Here is a 19,774-nt window from a genome sequence, read left to right as displayed (position 1 = left end):
AAGCCCCGCGTCCCTGCCTGTCCCCGCCTTGTCGGCGTCGCTAGGGTTAAAAGTTACCTCTCGGCTTCTCCTCCTGCACACACACACACACACACACACACACACACACACACACAACTCCCCCCCCCCCCCCCCCCCCGGGCCGGATGATGTAACCCCCTCCCCGCGCCCTCCCCGCCCCCTCCACCATGTGACACTTTAATTAATAATAGCGCCGTCAGCACAACAAACGCGCGGCGCAGGGCGAAACTTGGGGTCCGGGGAGGCTCCTCCGCGCACGCCATGTGCCCGTGTCCCCGGCATCGCGGCCGCGGGCCTCCGGCCGTGTGCGGTTGCGGCGACGCTCGCCCCGGGCTGCGCTGGGCGGCGGCGCAGGTGACCGCGCTGAGGCTGCAGGCGCTGGGCGACGAGCTGCACCGACGCGCCATGCGGCGCCGCGCGCGGCCCCGGGACCCGCTGCCTGCGCTGCTGCCCGCGCTCCGCGCCCGCTGGCCCTGGCTGTGCGCGGCCGCGCAGGTGGCGGCGCTGGCGGCCTGGCTGCTCGGCAGGCGGAGCGCGTAGGCGGCGCGCGCGGGGCCTTCTTGGTAGGGGGGACCGGAGCCGAGACCCAGCCCGGACCGAGCAACAGGTACGCGGGCCGGCAAGGAGGAGAGCGGGCGAGCCGGGGAGCTGGAGGGAGAACGAGCGCGGCGGCGGGAGCCAGGGCGCCACCGCCGGGAGCGGCTCGCTCCTCTTGGCTTGCCCTGTCCCTTCTCAGCCCAGCCCCGGAGCGTCTGCTGCGCGCTGTCCCCTCCACCCCACCCCCCACCCCGTCTCTCTCTCCTTTTTTTCTTTCCTCTCTTCTTCGTTTTCTCTCTCTCCTCCTCCTCCTTTCTCTCTCTCTCTCTCTCTCTCTCTCTCTCTCTCTCTCTCTCCCTCCCTCCCTCCCTCCCTTCCTCCCCAGCCCCCCCCCCAGCTTGTCTCTCTCGGTTCTGTCTTCACTCTTCACTACCACCCCCAAACACTCCTTCTCTGCTCCCCTCTCCGATCTTCACTCTCCTCTCTCTCTGATTCTTTCTCTCCTTTCCCACTTCTCTCTCCCCTTCTCTTTCCACCCTGTCCTGTCTTCTCTTTTCTTCAATGTTTTCGCTCTCCTCTCTTCCCCTCCTCGGTTATGTCTGCACTCTCCTTCCTCCCTCTCTCTCCCTCTCCTCTTTCTTTTCTTCTTCCCTCTCTCTCTCTCCCCCTCTCTCTTTCCCTCTCTCCCTCTCCTCCCTCTTCCTCTCTGTCTCTCTCTCTCTGTCTCTCTCTCTCTGTCTCTGTCTCTGTCTCTCTCTCTCTGTCTCTGTCTCTCTGTCTCTCTCTCTGTCTCTCTCTCCCCTCTCTCTCCTTCTCTCTCTCCCCTCTCCCCCCTCTGTTGTGTCTCCACTCTCTCCTCCCTCTCTATTCTCTCCCCCTCCTTCCTCTCTCGCACAGTGACTTTAGAGGGACTTAAACCATCACCATCGTCACCAGCCCCAGTAAACACACGGAGTAGAACCACACTGGACAGAGCTAAAAGCCTCCCCCTCCCCAGTCCCATCCAAGCCAACGGTCACTCCAGGCTTGACCAGGTCTCCATCTCTCCGCTCTTAACTCCCTGCTCCCCGCTCCCCATCGAGTGTCACGTCTGCAGTTTGTGAATCCTCATTCTTTGTGACGACTCTCGCCACCACCACCCCCATCCCCTCCCATGGAAGTTTCTCACCGGCTGGGTGCTAGTCCCCATCCCCATCCCCGAGGCAGGCGCGCTTCAGCGTCCCATCTCCCGGGTAACTTCGTGGCTCCTTTCACCGCGAGGTGTCGCGGTTTGGAGCTCGGCCTCCTGTCACCCCTAGTAGATGCGGTGTGAGGTGTGGGAACCTGCTGTGTGCTCCGGGTGGTCACAGGGTTCAGAGTGGGTGCCGAGCACCTCACGTTTGATGTCGAGTGGCTCTAGGTGGGTCCTTGATAGGGGGACTCGCTGTGTGCCAGGCGTTGTGCTAGGCTAGTTTGGGGGTGGGGGGGGAGGTAGAAGTGTCTGGGTCACCTTTCTAGGTTCCTGAGTAGAGAGGATTCAGAGAACAGGAATGGGGGGCACTAGGCTGACCTCCGAGAGTGGGGGTGAAGACCACAGGTGAGGTAACCAGAAACCCGGAGACGTCGTGCGCGCCGATCCCAGCCTAGCCCCGCGGGCGCACAGACACCTTGGAAAGCTGGCGCGGCGCCGCAGGGAGAGGCGGCAGCCGGAGCGTGGGGGGTGGCAGCGCCCGGGGAGCTGCGGGGGTGAGCAGGGTGTGAGCCGGGAGCGCGGGCGACAGATGTCGCGTGGGCTCGTGCAGCCCCCGGCGCTGGCGAAGAGAAGTGTCGCTTCGGGGCGCCCTGAGCCCGATTTCCAGGCTCTGGAGGTCCCATGCGCTGCTCCCTTCTGTCCCTCCTTTCAAAAGTGCTGCTGCCGCCGCCGCGGAATCCCGGGGGGGTGGGATCAATATTTTTGAGGGAGCCACAGATTTGATGCCCAAAATGTGGAATTTGGGAGGAGGCAGAGAGGAGGAGAGAGAGGAAAGGAAAAATTGACGATGAATTGGGGAGAGAAAAGCAGGTTGCCCAGTTGGGGCGCGAGGGGGGCGCGGGGGCAGTAGAGAAAGTCAACGGGAAGAGAAGGTTAATAGAAAGGGGCCCGGGATGTGGGCCCGGGATGTGGACTGGCGTCGTGGGAGACAGGCGGGATGGCAGAAGCGCTCTGTTAGCGCCCTTCCACCCAGGATGCCGAAGACTCGGGACTAGGGCTGGAGCGTGTGCCTGTACAAATGTGCATGCATGTCAGGAGTTGGGGGGCTCAGGGACCCCGAAAAAGATGCTGAGGTCTAGGCGGACCCGGTACTCCAGTCTGCGCCCTGACGAGGGTGAGAAGTTGAGAAACTGGAGCTCGGAGGGGGGGTGGTGGTGGTGAGGATTTTCTTGGTGCGGTGTAGGTGCCGGGTACTGGAGAAGATAACTGTCACCTCAGAACTGACTTTCTTCCTACTCCAGCTCTGTTTCTGTCCCAGAGGAAGCTCCATGCTGTACCCTGACGGCAGGGACCTCCAAACACACCCCAGTTCCTAGCTTCTCCTGCCTGCTGCACACCCCCACACGCCCACACACACATACACACCAGCCACACCCATCAGGGGTCCCACCTCTCTGGTGCTCCTGACCCCTGGAGATGCTAGCGCTTCCCTCCAGGTGGTCTCTTGCGCTCTCTGAAGCCCATGTTGTGGCTTCCCCCCACTTGGGCTCCATATCTCCTCCCGTGACAAGAGGATCAAGCCCATCGTTTCCTAGTCTGCCCAAGTTTGCTAGAGCAAAGAAAGCTACCTGTGAGGATAATTTTGTGTACCGCAGGTGGGGTGTTCTCCACAGCGTGGGGGATGGGAATGCTCATGCCTACCTTCTGTGTCTGGGTGAGGGTGTTGGACTGGGGGACACCATTCCAAATCTTTTAGGGGCTTAGCTTGAAGCAGGGTTCCTGGTCCCAACGATCTGGCTCTGAGCCCCAGCTGTGAGCCAGTAACACTTGTTTCCTCAAAGTTACCAATAAAAAAAGCAAGCAAGCTCCGAGACTCAGTGTTTCTGTTTGTAAAATGGAGGCAATCAGAGCACTGAGCTTCCCGCACACGTAAAAGTTAGATGAGTTGCATGTACAGTGCTGACTGCTCCCGGGTGGCGGTAAGGGCTCGGGGCTGCTGCGTAGCTCGGTGATGGATCATGGAGCAGGCGCTTAACATGGATTCAACCATGGTAGCAAAGTGACAACAAAATAGCTCTCGACGTGTGCTACCGTGACTATTACTGAGCATTTATCAGCTGGCCCTCTTTGCAACGTAGGCCGCATTCTGCCATGCTCATTGCTGGCGGATCACAGCATTCTTTTGGAAAATTTTTAATTTTTATCCTATTTATTCATTGTTCGTGGGCACACAAGTGCAGAGGTCAGAGGGTGTTGGTTCCCTTCTTCTATATGTGTCCCGAGAGAGCAAACTCAAGTCGCCAGGCTGGGCTGGTGATGCCTGTACCCACTGAGCCTTCCACCAACCCCTCTTGGGAAGTCAGTTCATGACAGAATATGGTGATAATAAAGGACCAGGTAGTGGAGGCTGGTGGATGGATCCGTAGGTCAAGTGCTTGCTGTACAAGCATGGGGACCTAAGTTTGGATCCCCTGGGTCTGTGTACATGCCCTGTGAGGTAGCATGATGCTCTAGAGGGAGCGAGAGCTGGAGTGAAGGCAGAGACAGGTGATCCTGGCCAGCCAGCCTCGCTAAAATGAGGTATGAGTGTGTGTGTGTGTGTGTGTGTGTGTGTGTGTGTGTGTGTAGGGGGAGTCTCTGGGGGGAAAAGATGCAGCAATAAAGACATGTAACCTCCACCTCTGTCCTCTGCATGTGCACACATGGGTAAAGTTATCTGAGTTTGCATATATAGGAGGTAGGTTTAGGGACCAGAAGGGATGGAAATGTGGCTCGGTGCTCAAGGGTTTGCTCAGCATGCAGGAGCAAACTCCTGGGTTCTATCCCTGGCATGGGAGTGGGGTACCTGGCCTTTGATGGCAGTGTGACCTCAGGTAAGAGCCACAGCTGCCTGTAAAGGGTATCCATCCTCTTTCAGGGAAGATGGAGGTGCTATGACAGTAGCTATTCAGAAGTGGCCAGTGCCAGGCCTGGCTCTTAATTCACTCAACTTGAAACGGTCAGGGCCATTCTTATCCCTTTCAAAATGGGAAAGATGCTCTCAGGCAGAGGGCATTTATTTACCTGAGTCTTTGCAAAGTATGAAGGCAAGCTGGAGTTTCCAGTTTGAGGTGCTGGCCACCTCTTCCCCTGGCCTGGGGAGCTGCAGTGGAGGAGGGGACCTGGTAAGGTAATAGGGTAGGAGTGGGAGAATGCATCTAGGGGTCTGGTGAGGCCAGGAGGAAGGGGTGAGGTAACCCAGTCAAGGCCTAGAGATACAGGAGAGAAACAAAAGAGGCTGTGTGGTAAGGGGGGGGGGAGCTGGGAGCTGCGTGCCTCAAGAGGCAGAGGGGAGGGAGGAAGAGAGGGAATGGGGCCCTGGAATCTGTCTTGGAGAGGGGAGCCAGGGGAGGGCAGCAGACTCCTGCTTTGGGACCAGAAGAAGAAGAAAAAGGAGGAGCCGGTGGGCCCCAGAAGTGAAGTGGTCAGCTACAAGGAAGCTAATGGGGAGGCCTGAATGAATTAACTCTGGGCTGGCTGGCCCTGGCTGGCCCTGGCTGGCTGGCCTGCCAACTAGACAGGGCACTTTTGGGGATTAAGTGGTTAAATCTGGAGGTACCTCCCAGCAGGTTCCTTCCTGGCTTGGCAGAGGAGGGAATTGGTCACTGCAGGCGGACAGCTGCTAAGGATGAACTCTGGGGAAGGGGCCAGATGTGCAGGACAGCAGCGGCCTTCTGGCCAAGCTGGTCCTTGTCTAGAGTTATTCACTTGCCTAGAGAGAGGACCACGAGCACCAGAATTAGCCGCGGCAGTAGAAACAGCTTCACTGGGTAATTAAATATGCTCCAGTTGCAGCCAGGTGGATCCAGACATCCCACCACTAGGTTTTGAAAAGCCAACCTACCTGGGAGAAGCTTCTGTTCCCCTCTGCTCAGCTCAAATGTTTGTGTGACCCAGCGCTGTTCAGCGGCTCCCCCCACCCCCACCCCACACCCCCTGAGACTTGCTGGTCCCTGCTGCACAGCTATGCACTGAGAAAACAAATCCACCCAGAATGAAGAAGCAGGCTAGTTGTTTTTTTCCCCTACACGGCCACTTTCTCTTATTTTCGACCGATATTCACATCTTCATCGGTAGAGTTTTGTGGGGCTGGTGATGGAATCCAGAGCCTCGGCTGTGCCAGGCACCTGCTCTACCCATCCCTGAAATGGTGATTGCCTCATGCTCACTGTTTGCTAGGCACTATGGGCACAGAAAGGGCCAAGAACTGGAAATCCCTGAGGTCACAGAAGCCATATCTTGTTTATTAAAAAAGTTTGTGTGTGCCCACATGGTGTATTTGTGTGTTCATGTGTATGTGTGTGTGTGTGTGTGTGTGTGTCCACAGCCTAGGTGTGGAGGTCAGACACCAACTTTCTGGAGTCAGTTCTCTCCAGGGGATCAAACTCAGGCCCTCAAGCTTGGTGACAAGCACCTTTACCCACTAAGCCATTTCGCTGGCCCGCCCTTGTGATACTCCAGGGTTTTTATATGGGATCCATATAAAAAAATTTTTTTTAATCATTTGTGTTCCCTGTCCACTGCTGTTGGCTGTCCAGGTGTTTGTGGTGTGGTGAGGAATGCCGTGGCTCTGCTATGTACAGACAGAGCTTAAAAATGGCCAAATTATGGGATGGAGAGATGGCTCAGAGGTTAAGAGCACTGGCTATTCTTCCAGAGGTCTTGAGTTCAATTCCCAGCAACCACATGGTGGCTCACAACCATCTGTAATGAGATCTGGTGCCCTCTTCTGGCCTGCAGGCATACATGGGGGAAGAACACTGTATACATAATAAATAGATAAATCTTTTTTTAAAAAAATGGCCAAATTTTCAAGAGTGGAACTCTGGTACAGAAGTGCTTGTCAGCATTTGTGTGTTACAGAGATGGTCTAGAAAATATGAAGTCATGGTAAAGAATCAAAGGAACCTTCTAGACTCTGGGTCTAGAAGATATGAGTATATACCTAGAATCTAGACACACACACTGCCACTCACTCCTGTCCCCCACCACTGTCATCCCTGTCACTAGCTTGAATACATCATGTGCCTGTCAGCTTGACTCTAGAGCTGGCGGCTCCCATCCCTTTTCTGTTTATCTGTCTTTCTTTTCTTTTGAGTCGGAGTCTCATTATGTATCCCTGGCTAGCATGCAACTCTCTATATAGACCACGCTGGCCTCAAACTCCTAGAGATCTGCCCGTCTCTGCCTCCCAGTGCTTGTCTTTCTCTGGAATGTTCTTCATGTTCTACACCTCTAGCCAATGGGGGAGTACACATAGCTCCAAGTCTGGGCCATGTCCCTAAAGCCTTGGAGCGTTTCCCAGCCTACCTGATCCCCAGGCCAGGAATCATATCTATCATACAATCTTGGCTGGAGTGCTTTGGACTTGATGAACCATTGAGGATGCTAGCATGCTGGCAATGGGGAGATGGCTTTTAGTGCAGTGACTTCTGATCTTTAGCGGGGCTGTGTTGAGCCCAATGAAATGGATTCCGGAAGAACTGCCATTTTGAAAGCCAGCCCAGATTTAAAGTACAGCCTATAGGGGCTGGGAATACAGCTCAGTGAATGAAATGTTTGCCACCCAAGCATGAGGACCTGAGTTTGGATCCCGTATAAAAGCCAGGCTTTGCACAAAGGCCTGGAATCTCAGAGCTGGGGAGGCAGAGACAGGCAGATCCCTGGAGCTCACTGACCACCTAGCTAAACTGGCAGCTCAGTCAGGTTCAGTGAGACCCTGTCCCAAAAAACTAAGGTGAAGAGGAAATGAAGACATCCAACATTGACCCCGTGGCTCCACAAATACACAACACACACACACACACACACACACACACACACACACACACACACACACCCCAAAAGAAACCCCACCTGTTGGCAGACCACGGGACTTATCGATTCTGACTTCACCATTAAGAATATTCACCCATACTTCATGCCTGAGGGGGAGCAGCTGGGGGACATGAATCCTGGAGTCAGGCTGGCTTCAAATAAAGCCTCTACTTGCCATTTACCAGTTGTGTGACCATAAGCACATCCATTTACCTTCCAGACCCTGGGTGCTCCTCTGTGAACTGGAATCACAATGATGGTCCTGTCTACCAAGGACCTGGCCCCACATCACCCAAACTGTGAAATTCCTCCCCTGCCACCCCCTTGTGTCTGGTGTCAGGAGATCTAACCTGTTGTGTGTGGCCTGGCATGGGTGCACCTTGGAGATGGACAGTTTGGGTTTCTGCTGCTTTTCTTTGGGGTGGAGGTCAGCCTGTGTGCCCACATTCGTGGCGTGGGAAGGAACCCTAAGGGCTTTTTTGATCTTCCATTTCAAGCAGCTGCTAGCTCTCCCCTGTCCCCCTATCTGTGACTCAGCAGCCTGCTGAAGTCACCAGGTCTAAGCTGAGAGAGTGACTGCATGGCCAGTGCTGTGGGTCATACTCCCAGGCTGGCTTAGGCTGCCTTTGAACTCCTCACAATGGAGCAAGCAACCATGTGCTTTCATCCCTCACCATACCCCAGCACCAGCACTGTGTAGAACAGAGAATGGCTGTGGGGAGTCAGCAAGTCCCTGGCAATGACCCGGCAAACCTGACTGACGTCATACTCATGTGCTACAGTCTATCTGGGAGAGGAGCCATTGTCTTAACCAATTCTCAAAAGAGCTGTGACAACACCCTCTTCCCATACCAACTCTCTAGACCACATCCAGACCCGAATAGGATATTAGATACCATCCAATCCAACTCCTGTGCCTTGTAGGTGGGGAAACTGAGGCCCAGAGGGAATCCCTGGTGGTAAAATGGGGTAAGCTTAAAAACCAGCTAGTTGTTCCTCAGAGCACAGGTTGAGCATGACAACCTCCATGTGGAACAGGGCCTCAGCTGCGCTGGATTCGGGATTTTCCTGCAACACTTACAAAGCAGGTGTCCTCCTGCAGAAACCCGTGTTTCCAGTTTTTTCTTGAAAGTATGCGAAATTTTAGTGACGTTCTCTATGCCCACATGGCAGTAAGACCCCTACATACAGAGGTATGTGGGTTACAAACCCATCAACATCACAGTTCATCCTGGCTTACTCTAGGGGGCTCAGTGAGTTTCAGTGCACACCTGTGTGGGGGGGCTCCCTGGCAGCCCTCCCTCCACCTGGAAGCCCCCCCCTCTCTGGCAGCCCTCCCTCCAGGCCCACGCACACCTGTGAGGATCCCACTTTAAGCATCTGAGCTCATCCATTGAGATCTAGCCCCCATGCGCACTGGAAGGTGGGCATCAGCCCTTCTAATGCATGAATCACTGCTTCTCTATCTAGCTCCCTCCCCCGTGGACTTCCACCCTTTCCCACTTTGTAACCCTAGAAACCAGCTCACAGTGAACATTTTTGTTTGAACATCTTCCAAGCAGAAGGCATAGTTCTCAGACGTGACACTGTCTTGTCAAAGCACATCCGTATTATAACATGTAGCACATACGGACACAACCGTCCTGATATTTATTGGTCAGTCTGCGTCTGTCCTGGTTGGGCTTGGTGGCTCGCAGGTGTGGTCTATGCTCAGGAATGTGAGGCAGGAGGATTGCTTGAGACAGGAGTCTGAGGCTAGCCTGAGCAGCAGAGCAAGACCCTGCCTCAAAAAGAGAAAAGAATGCCCAGTTTATTTGGGCTTGATCCTGTGTTGAGCTAGCCCTTCTGAAAGTCAGTTGTTAGGTGTGGCAGCGGAAGGCACTATAGTACTTTAGTCTCCTCAGACACTAAAGAAGTCAGTCACCTCATAGGCTATGTTGACACCTAATGATTGATAGCAGGGGCCAGGCTAAGGGGAGCAGACACTTTTCCCAGAGGGTTCTCGGTCCCATTAGCTCCCCTCAGCCTCCAGCATGAAAACTGAGATCGAGACTGAAGTGAGAACCCACTAGTGTGATCTTTCAAGGATGCTGCCCCAAAGAGCTTTCCTTCAAATCCCTGCACTAGGAGTGCTTTTGCCATCTGACTGGGTCCACACCAAGCCGCCGGGAGCTGGCGTGCTCCCTTGTTCGCCAGTGTGCGGCAGAATTAGATTTTAGCATCGTGCTGGGCTTCGGAGACCGAATGGTAGATAAGAAAGAAAAAGTTTGGTAGCGGTGGTGCACACCTTTAATCCAGCACTTGGGAGGCAGAGGCAGGCGGATCTCTATGAGTTCAAGGCCAGCCTGCCACAGAGCGAGTTCCAGGACAGCCAGGGCTACACAGAGAAACCCTGTCTTGAAAAAAAAAACAAAAGAGAGAGAGAGAGAAGGAAGGAAGGAAGGAAGGAAGGAAGGAAGGAAGGAAGGAAGGAAGAAAGAAAGAAAGAAAGAAAGAAAGAAAGAAAAAGAAAGGAGAAAGGAAAAGAAAGAAAGACAGACTGTTAGTAAATACACATTAAACATCCCAGGCAGAACTAACCTTAATCCCCTTCTAGGCAGAGGAGATTTGAAACATATCATCTTGTCCTTCTGCCAAATTATACACATGTGTATTAGATCATACTTGTCACCTAGCTGCCTGCGTCTAGCTGGACAATTTGAGCATCCCTAAGCTGAAAATATGAACTCTAAAACACTGTGTGTGTGTGTGTGTGTGTGTGTGTGTGTGTGTGTGTGTGTGTGTGTGAATTCACCTGTGTGCACTTGATGGTTCAAGGTTAATGTTGGGTGTCATCTCTCCACCTCAGGCAGGGTGCACATGAACCCAGAGCTCACCAGTTCCAGCTAGTCTGCCTGGCCAGTTTGCTCTGAGGACACCCTGTCTCTGCCTTCTAAACACAGGAATTACAGTTAGGTTTCCACACACCCCTTGGCTTTTTAATTTAAAAAAGTTAAATATTTTTTGAATATTTTTTATTATTTTTATGTGTATGGGTGTTTTGCCAGCATGCATATCTATGCACCATGTGTGTGAGGTACCCACAGAAGCCAGAAGAGGGTGATGGATTCCCCCTGGAACTGGAGTTCAAGGTTGTTGTCAGCTGCCTGCCATGTGGGAGCTGGGAATTGAACATGAGTTCTCTAGCAGAGCAACCATTGCTTTTAACCACTGAGACATCTATCTCTCCAGCTCCCATATTCCCCGACACCACTTTAATACTAAGCCGGTCAGATAAAGGATGGTGTGTGTGTGTGTGTGTGTGTGTGTGTGTGTGTGTGTGTGCGTGTGCGTGTGTGCGCGCGCGCACGTACTCACTAAAGGTGAAAAGGACCTTAACATTTAACCCTCCACTGTCTTCAGTTCAGAACCACACCCATTGCTCTGTCTCCGCATGTTCGTTCACTTTTTGTGGTGTTGGAGATGGAAGCCAGGGCCTTGTTAGTCCAGTGAGCCCCAGCTCAGCTCTAGCACCATTCAGTTGATGTCTGTCTGTCTTTTTTTGAGACAGGATTCAGCTGGCCTGGAAGTCACAGAAACCCACCAGCCTCTGCCTCCTGAGTGCTGGGATTAAAGGCGTGCACCACCTCGGCCCATCTCGGTTTATGTCTTTCTTTTTTTATAATTTGTTTATTTTTATTTCGTGTGCATTTATGGTTTTGCCTGTGTGTATGTCTGTGTAAAGACGTTGGATCCCCTGAAACTGGAGTTACAGGAAGTCAGTCATGAGCTGCCATGTGGGTGCTGGGAATTGAACCCAGGTCCTCTGGAAGAACAGCCTGTGCTCTTAACCACTGAGACATCTCTCCAGCCCCGGTTTACATCTTTCTAATCCACATGTGGTTTACTTTGCCAATCCAACCTTCTGTTGGGGAAACATAATTTTAAGTCCTTTTAAATGACTGTTGTGAAGACAGATCAAGCTGCTGGAAGTGGGTCTTTGGGCATATCTTTCCTATAGGTGAGATCTGCAACCCTCAAAAAAAAAAAAATGCACACCCAGGCCAACCCCTCACTGTGGGACTCTGTCACGTGGGACTACAGTGTGAGGGACACGTGCTCATTATTGGCACACCCAGTTGTTTCTGGGGCTCATGTCTCTGTGGATATCACTCTATAAACAGTGATTAAACAGGCCCTAGAGCGGGTCCCTTTGGCAGCTGCCGGGCTGTGGCTTGGATGCATCCCCCCCTGAAGGCGAAGGTGGAGTGTTTAAAGGACTGGTTTTAGGCTACTGTGCTACCTCAAGATGGTAGACCCTTTAAGTGTTGGGGCCTGGTAGAAGGTCTTCCAGTCACTGTAGGGGTACCCTTGAGGATATTGGGACCCCGGGCTCTTCCTCTCTTTCACTTCCTTTGCAGTAACCCACATCCCAGCCTCCAAGCAATGAAGTCCAATTAGCCAGCCAAAGTAAAACCCTCCACCTTGATAATTACCTCCGATATTTTGTTCCGGTGACCAAAAGCTGACCGACAGATCTGGGAACCCTGAGATTCCTTCCATGCTCAGTGATTTCCAGGTAGGACAGGCAAGTCAGCCCAGTTGCTGGCTACTTAAAAACAAACAAACAAACAAACAAAACAAAACAAAAACAAAACAAAACAAAACAAAAACAAAAACAGAAAACCAAAAACAAAAACCCCAAAAACAAACAAACAAAAAAAACCCTACATTCTTTTGGGATCACAACGGGTGACAGTTTTGAAAGCGGCTTGCCGGAAGCCATGGTTGTCTTCCCTTCCACTAACATCTGATGCAACCCAAGTTCCTGTTGCTTTCTGGTGAGGTTTCCTCCCAGTCTGAATCCCTGTTCCCTTTCATGATCCTTCCTATATAGATGGGAAGACCATGCTGGGTTTTCTTGGAGGCTGCCTTGGTGAGTAGGGCTTGCCCCATCTGCTTCTCTGTTACTGTGATAACTTGGGGAGGAGAGGGTTTATTTCACCTTATACCTTGTAGCCTAATCACTTAAGGAAGCCAAGGCAGGAACTTGAGGCAGGAACCTGAAGGCAGGAACTGATGCAGGGGCCATGGAGGAGCACTGCTTACTGGCTTGCTCACCTTAGCTTGCTCAGCCTGGATTCTTATATAATCTAGGAATAACCTGACCAGGGTGGCACCGCTCACATTGGACTGGGCCCTCCCCCATCAATCATCAATCAAGAAAATGCATCACAGGCTTGCTACAGGCCAATCTAGTGGGCACAGTTCCTTAACGGACATTCCCTCTTTCAGGCGACTCTAATTTGTGTTTCATTGACAAGAGCTAGTCAACACAGAGCCCAATCCTGATTTCTAAGCTATAAACATCATTTGGTGATGAAGTGTTCAAATGTGAGCGATGGGGGCGGGGGCATTTCTCATTTAAACCACCACAAGCATTTGCCTTTGACCTGTCATGCCTTCCCTGGTAATACTGAAAGGCAAATCAAGGGAACCTGCCCTTCTTTAGTGCAATGTTTAGCACATAGTCAGCACACTCTACAACACAGTAGGTACCCGTAAGTATTCCTGCCACTCTCTCCATTGCTCCATTCTCCTGCCTCCATCTCTTGAGTGCTGGGATTACAGGTGTGCCACAGGACCCCCACCCTCTGTCTCCATTACTGCTGTGGACTCTGCCAATTTCCATCCCACTCAGGAACCAATCAAAGCTAGTTTTCATAAACTAAGTCAGGTGTGTGTATCAGTTGAGCCAACTGATGGCCCCAGGAGAGTGTGCACATCTTCCTTGTGGGGAGAGGGTATTAACAGATGGGTGGCAAGGAATCTTCTGCCAATGCCTAAGCAAGTCTATAGTGTGAAATCACCAATTTGGGTCCCACTGATGTGGACTGTGGGGACTGTGTGTTTGACTCAGCGCCATGAAGCCGGATGGGCATCAGTCCCTTGTCCAGGGAAGAGGCAGAGACTAGCCCCAACCTGAGTCATCAGAGGAGAGGTTGACAAGGGTTCAAGACAGAGATGTGAACAGGGCTTAGAATGATGTGGGGCCCCGAGGCTGGCAATAGAGGGGGGCTGTCACCACTCTACTGAACAGGGCAGAGTGAGGCTGGAGCTGGGTTTTTCTGGTCTGTGACCAGTGAGAAGTCCCCTGAAGAGGAAGTATCCAGGGTCTAAGGTCTCTGTGTCCCCTGCTGGCCACACTCATCAGGAAGCTAGACACCACAGATACCCACCAACATTCAGGACTTTTTCCAGTCAGGAAATAAAGATCTGTGGGCTTTCTCTCAACAACTATTGAGTGCATTCTTCCTGTCTGTGTCTCCTCTGATAACCTATGTCACCTTCCCTTCTGGAATCTTCCAGGTGTGGCTGTGCATACCTCAAATCCTAGTACTGGAGAGGTGGAGACAGGAAAATTGTGAGTTTTAGGCCAGCCTGGGCTACCTTGGTAGATCTTGTCTTAACAAACAGCAAACAGAAAAGAAAGTGTCCATGATCAATGACTCCCCAGGACATCCCCTTACTCACATCCCTAAGCAACCATCACTCTGCTCTTGGTGTCTAAAGAAATGCCTCCTCTGGTGAATCCTTCATATAAATGCATGATATGCTATTTCTCATTTTCTTCCTGGTTTCTTACACTTAGACAACATTTTCAAGTTTGATCCCATCTTGTGTATGAATCGGTCATTCATTCCCTTTTGATGGCCACATAATATTCCACGGCCTGAGCATACCACATTGTGTTTAAGCCATTCATCTCTGATGCACATTTGGGTGTTTGCGCCTGTTGAAGTGTGTTGCTATGAATGTCTGTGCATGAGTTTTTCCCTGTATCTTTTCATTGGTAGTTTCAAATATTTACATAATGAGCTTTAGATATTTTTACCCCCAGTTCTCCTCCCTCATTCCCCTCCTCCTCCCACTGACACCCTTCCTCTCAACAAGGTCTCCTCCCATCTCCAGGTCTTCTTGAAATCCATGGTCCCACTGAATTTAATTAGACTGACCAGCCCGAGTGTGGGCGGGAAGCTTCTCCGTGGAACATTGACAGGCTATCTGTGGCTACACCACTAAAGACAGTGACGCCTTCCCACAAGTGTCCATCTTCAGGAGTCCCTCTGGGATGGGTGGGGACCCCCAAGTCCCTTCCCCATCCATGACGAAATGTTGATGGGCTCAGTCTTGCCAGGAGTCCGACGGCCATGTCATGTCCACAAGATATCTTTTTGATACACATTCTCTCACCCCACAGCTCTTATGTTCTTTCCGACCCCCTTTGGTGATGTCTCCTGGTCCTTTGAGGAGTTGTGATACGTGTCCCCATGTGTGTGTGTAGGGGGCGGTGAGCACTCCACCATCACTTATTTTCAGTGTTTTAGCCTCTAGGGCAATAGTGGCATGACCGCTATGCCAGCAACCAACCACTTTACAGTTGCATTTGAGGCCTGTCCCACCAGAGGGAACTCTTGCCTGGTTCTGGTAAAATGCATCAAGAACCCTTTTCTGGGGAGACTACAACCCAAGAGGGAGCCTGCTATTCCTGTTTTGCTAAATAGTCATGTTAACAAACTGTCTTCTAACAACTTGGGTTTATACCAATGGGTTGGTGCTGCCTCCAGCCTCCATCAGACAATCTCCTCACTGGAGCAGGCAGTGTTTACTGGGCACTTGTTTTTGACGTTTGGGGCATGTGCTTGCTCACTGGCTTGCTAGCTCTATCTCCTCCCCCATACTCAGCCCCAAAAGCCCCACTGTATCCTGGCTAGTTCTTTGGAATCTGATTCTCAGTAGGGATCTCTCTCTCTGGGTGCCTATGTGCTGCCTCTCCTCAGGCTGCTGTAGCCCATGTTTCCCCAGACTGCACCTGCTCTTCAGGAGAGAGGTAATAAGAGCTACCCACACACACACCCTGCCCCTAGTGGTGTTGGAACTTCACACGGGAAATGAATACAGCAGTGGTTCATAGCACAGGGCTCTGGGGGTGTGTGTGCATGAATGGATGAGTGAGAAAACTAGACTATCCACAGCTCTGTCTGGAACATGGGGAGATGGAGGTGTGAGCCAAGCAGACGAATAGGCTGCTTCCAAATAGGGAAGGATAATAAGCCTCTGGATTTTCATTATCTATCTGCCTACCGACTACCTACCTACTGACCTACCTACCTCACACCCATCATTTATCAATTATTTACCTATCATCTAGCTACCTGTCATTTATCTATTCCTATTAATAAACTTTTTAATTTTGGTATAGAGAGTGGCACTTACCTTCAGGGCCAAAATTCAATTCATCCCACCCCTCCTCACCCCCAGACAGGGTCTTATGTCATCACACGGACTCACCTGGAACTTCCTAGTTTCTGGGACTGGCCAAGGATGACCTTATACTCCTGATCCTCCTGCTTCCACCTTCCAAGGCATGCAAGACCATGTATGATTTACTGCAGTGCTGGGGATGGAACCAGATGTTTCTTGCATGCTAGGCTATGTAGAGTTTCTCTATGTAGCTCTGGCTATCCTGGAACTCACTGTGTAGACCAGGCTGGCCTTGAACTCACAGAGATCTGCCTGCTTCTGCTTCTCTGAGTCCGGGGATCAAAGGCATGTGCTCCCACGCCTGGCTCAAATTCTGTTTCTAGTCACAGATGGTGCCCATGCAAATGTACAGGTCTGAAAGCAGGTGTGTGGGTGGTATGGTCTGTGCACTCAGGTAAGGAAGGCTGTTACTGCCACATGGACAGAGCCTCTGGGACTGTGAGAAGAGCCTGGCCCAGTTTGTGGGAGCCCTTTCCTTCCCAGTCAGAGCTTTGTGTTGCAAATCCCTCTCTCCCCCTCTCCCCCTCCCCTTCTGCACTGACATCACCCAGGAAGCCGACTGCACTGACAGAAAAACAAATCTTTATTTCCACAGGTTGGCGAAACCCTGTGTCCTTGGAGGAAGCTGGTTCCCGTTTTCCTGAGTGGGGGGAGCCCGGAGCTTGGAAGGAATCGGAGTGGAAAGACCCACCCAGAGCTGATGGTGGAAACGGACTGAGGAAGCCCTCAGGAAGTCCAGCTGCAGAGATAGCCACCCCAATGCTATTTACATATAGCTATATATATATATACATACACACAAAAAGAAAATTCAAAATTCCGTATCTGTGCATGCCTGCGGGGGACGTGGTCCCTCCCCTTTCCACACCTTGCAATGTGAAGACTTTGAGACTTTGTAATGTCTGGGGCAGCAGGGGAGAGAGATGCTTACTGCTGTGTGTGGGCTGAGAAACTCACATGGACCAGTGGGATCAGCCTCAGCATGGACCAAGTGCCCAGCACAGATGCTGGCGAGATGTGAGAGCTCCACCAAAGGCGAAATGGATGAAGACGGAGGGCATGTGGGTCCCGTGTTGTTGGGGTCAGCCTCCATTTCTTGACATGTCCTACCCTCTCTCTCTCTCTGTCTCTGTCCCTGTCTAGACAGCTCTCTGGATTCTCATGGTCGGTCCCAGCCAGAGAAACGGGATGTCATGTTCTTTTCCTACCTATCTGGCGTGTGTGGGTGCTTCACTTCAAATTTTCTTGGTGCTAAGTGTGTCCTTGGCATGGCCAGAGTCTTAGTGACAGACCCGGATGGCCGGGGGATGACAGGTTTCTATTTTGCTCTTTGGATATAGTCTTTTTTTTTTTTTTTTTTTAAGGGCCAAGTGACAAAAGTACCACTGGAGAGTCTCTCTATGTGGGGGGGGGGATGCTCCCTGGGGCTTAGGAGCAACCCTCCTGCGTGCCTGGGAGGGAGGAGGGGGGAGCCAGGATACAGAAGCTGCCTAGGAGATGGCAGTCCCCCCTCCCCCCTGTAGCAGTACCCCCGAGAGATTGCTGTGGCCTCCCCCACTTCCTGAGGGGATTCAGGGCTTAGGTTTTATAGATTAAAGAGCCAAGAAATGGCTACATTCTGATGGAGTGTGATTTATAAGCAGGGGATGTTAGGGAAGGGGGAGCGGACCTTTTAAATGAAATGTCCGATTCCCCTGCTCCCCAAACACACATAGGATAAGCTACTGTTTTCAGAAGTTTCTAGAAGGGCTAATATAAATATAAATATAAATATATAAATATATATAAAATGAAGCTGTGCGCCTGACTGATATTTGGCTGCAAAGGCTTACTGCTTCAGGAGTGATGATTAACTTTTGCTTTCATTAAAAGAAATCTTTTTTTCCCAACAGAAACAGGTATTATTCCTCTGCACGGATACTTTATTACCTCCGCTGCAGTCTTCATGGCTGAGATGGTGAGGGAGCCTGCTGTGGGTCTGATTTTTGATTTTTTCCCCCCGTTTTAAATTTCGGAGACAAGGTCTGACCCTTGAGCCCAGGCTGACCTCCACTCTTGAGCCTCCTGTCTTGACATCAGGCATTTGGGACACTGCCTGCCAGGGGACAGTCACTTTCCCCTGGTTGGATTTGCAAGGTCACTTGTCTGGTGCCTGGGGATCAGGGGGTCTGCTAGGAAGCATTAGTTATTAGGGTGCACAGGGCTACAAGGGAAATGGTCCTGCCAACTATGCTGAGCGTGACCAGGTCCTAAAGTGCACACTCCCCCAGTTTGTTTTCCCCCTTCTCCATATTGAATCCATGCCTTATATTTCTCTAAATATCCTATTAAAGAAAACGCAACTGAGAACTCAATGTCCCCCCCACCGCCCCCCTTTAGCTGCCAGAACTGAACTCGGCAAAGGAAAATAAATAGCTTATTTGGCAGGGAGGCAGCAGGCAGCAGGCCATACCCTCGCCAAGCCGGAATGACATAGAGGGTACCAGAATGATCTGGAAAACACTCTCTGTATTTAGTTCCTTTCCTAGCAAGGAACAGAGCCCTTGCAAAGCACTGTATTTCCAGGGAAGGTGCTTGCTGCAGTGGAAATCACAAATGTCAGTCCCTTTAAAGAGATATTGTCAAGATGGCAGTGGGGACATGCTGACCCCAGAGAAACCCAGCGGAAGGGTGAGAGGTCAGAGAATACCTCCCTTTTTTTGTGTTTTGTTTTTGAGCCTGACATTGCCTGTTAGCGTACGATATCTCCCTGGAGGATGTGAACTCCAAACACAGGGGTTGGCATATCCGGTGATTTTCATTTCAATGAAGCTGTGTTGCTGAGAGAACCCAGGCACCCATGACCTCCCAATGGAGCTTTTCAGCCAAGTCCTCTGTAAATACTCTCCTGTAGTAATGGAAACCACATATTTATCGGATCTGGGGGGTGGGGTGGGGAGGCTTGGCTCGCACGCCGCCACCGCCGCCGCCTTTCATTTGAGTGCGCTTCTTCTCCACTGCCCCAAATTTGATGGGGGTTGTTTTTAAATGCTGTTTTTATATGAGGTTTGACTTCTTGATGGACATTTGTATTAGGATACTGAAGCATGCTAGCTGTGTCTCTCTGGTCCCCACTGTTTCTGATGTGGTGTTACTTGGACTGCATGAGATAGAGGGATGGGCTTTCTGTTGACGGTGTTACTACAAAAAGAAAAAGAAAAAAAAAAAAAACGGAAAAAAAAAAACCCAAAACTTCCACAGTGTGTGAAGTGCTGGCACCATCCCTCCCTTTATCCCCTGCTTCCCCTGGCTGCCAAGGAGCATTGATTTTGATTTCCCTCTCCACAGAGTCTGTGAAGAGGGAAAGAGGGGGAGAGAGGCTTTGAAATAAATTTTAAAAAGACCTCATGCTGGGTTTCAGCAGTGTGTGTGTGTGTGTGTGTGTGTGTGTGTGTGTGTGTGTGTGTGCATGGTATGTGTCCATGCAAAGCCTAAGAGGCCTCTGAGATCATTGCTAGGGAGCTGGCTGTGTGAGAAGATGAGGCGCTATCTGCCACCTGGGTCCAAAAGCTGCTGCCTGCTCTCTGAGGGTGAGGGCCCTGGAGCCTGTGGGACTGAAGCCTTCCAGAGTAGGTCCATTCCCTTCTGGAAGTGTCTCTCCTTTACTTCATCCTCAACAAGCAAGAGCTCTGTTCAAGTTTGGGGTTCCATCTCCCTTGGAATAGATAGAGTCTGAGCCAGCGTTCTTTTGGAGAGCGCAGTAAGGGCAGTGTCCTGGGCCAGGAGGGCACCCCCACCCCAACACTTCCTGTCACTGTCCCCCAGTGTCATTGTGGGTCATACTTCTTCCTCAGCTCCCGTAGATAGCCTTGCTGTGTTTCTACTGCATTGAGGGATGGTGATTTC

The 19,774-nt window shown here is 51.6% G+C and overlaps 1 protein-coding gene across 1 annotated transcript; it reads left to right on the top strand.

Annotated features, from left to right (window-relative positions):
- Window positions 1-222: 222 nt before the first annotated feature.
- On the top strand, window positions 223-19,266 carry Hrk (harakiri, BCL2 interacting protein). Its single transcript, XM_036172371.1, has 2 exons — window positions 223-628; window positions 16,485-19,266. Exon 1 carries the CDS (start codon window positions 283-285, stop codon window positions 559-561), a length of 279 nt encoding a protein of 92 aa, XP_036028264.1. The 5' UTR covers window positions 223-282; the 3' UTR covers window positions 562-628; window positions 16,485-19,266.
- The last annotated feature ends 508 nt before the right edge of the window (window positions 19,267-19,774 follow it).

The sequence above is a fragment of the Onychomys torridus genome, chromosome 22, assembly GCF_903995425.1.
Source record: "Onychomys torridus chromosome 22, mOncTor1.1, whole genome shotgun sequence".
Classification (NCBI taxonomy): domain Eukaryota; kingdom Metazoa; phylum Chordata; class Mammalia; order Rodentia; family Cricetidae; genus Onychomys; species Onychomys torridus.
Note: the sequence above shows the minus strand (reverse complement) of the source record. Positions and strands in the feature narration are given on the sequence as shown.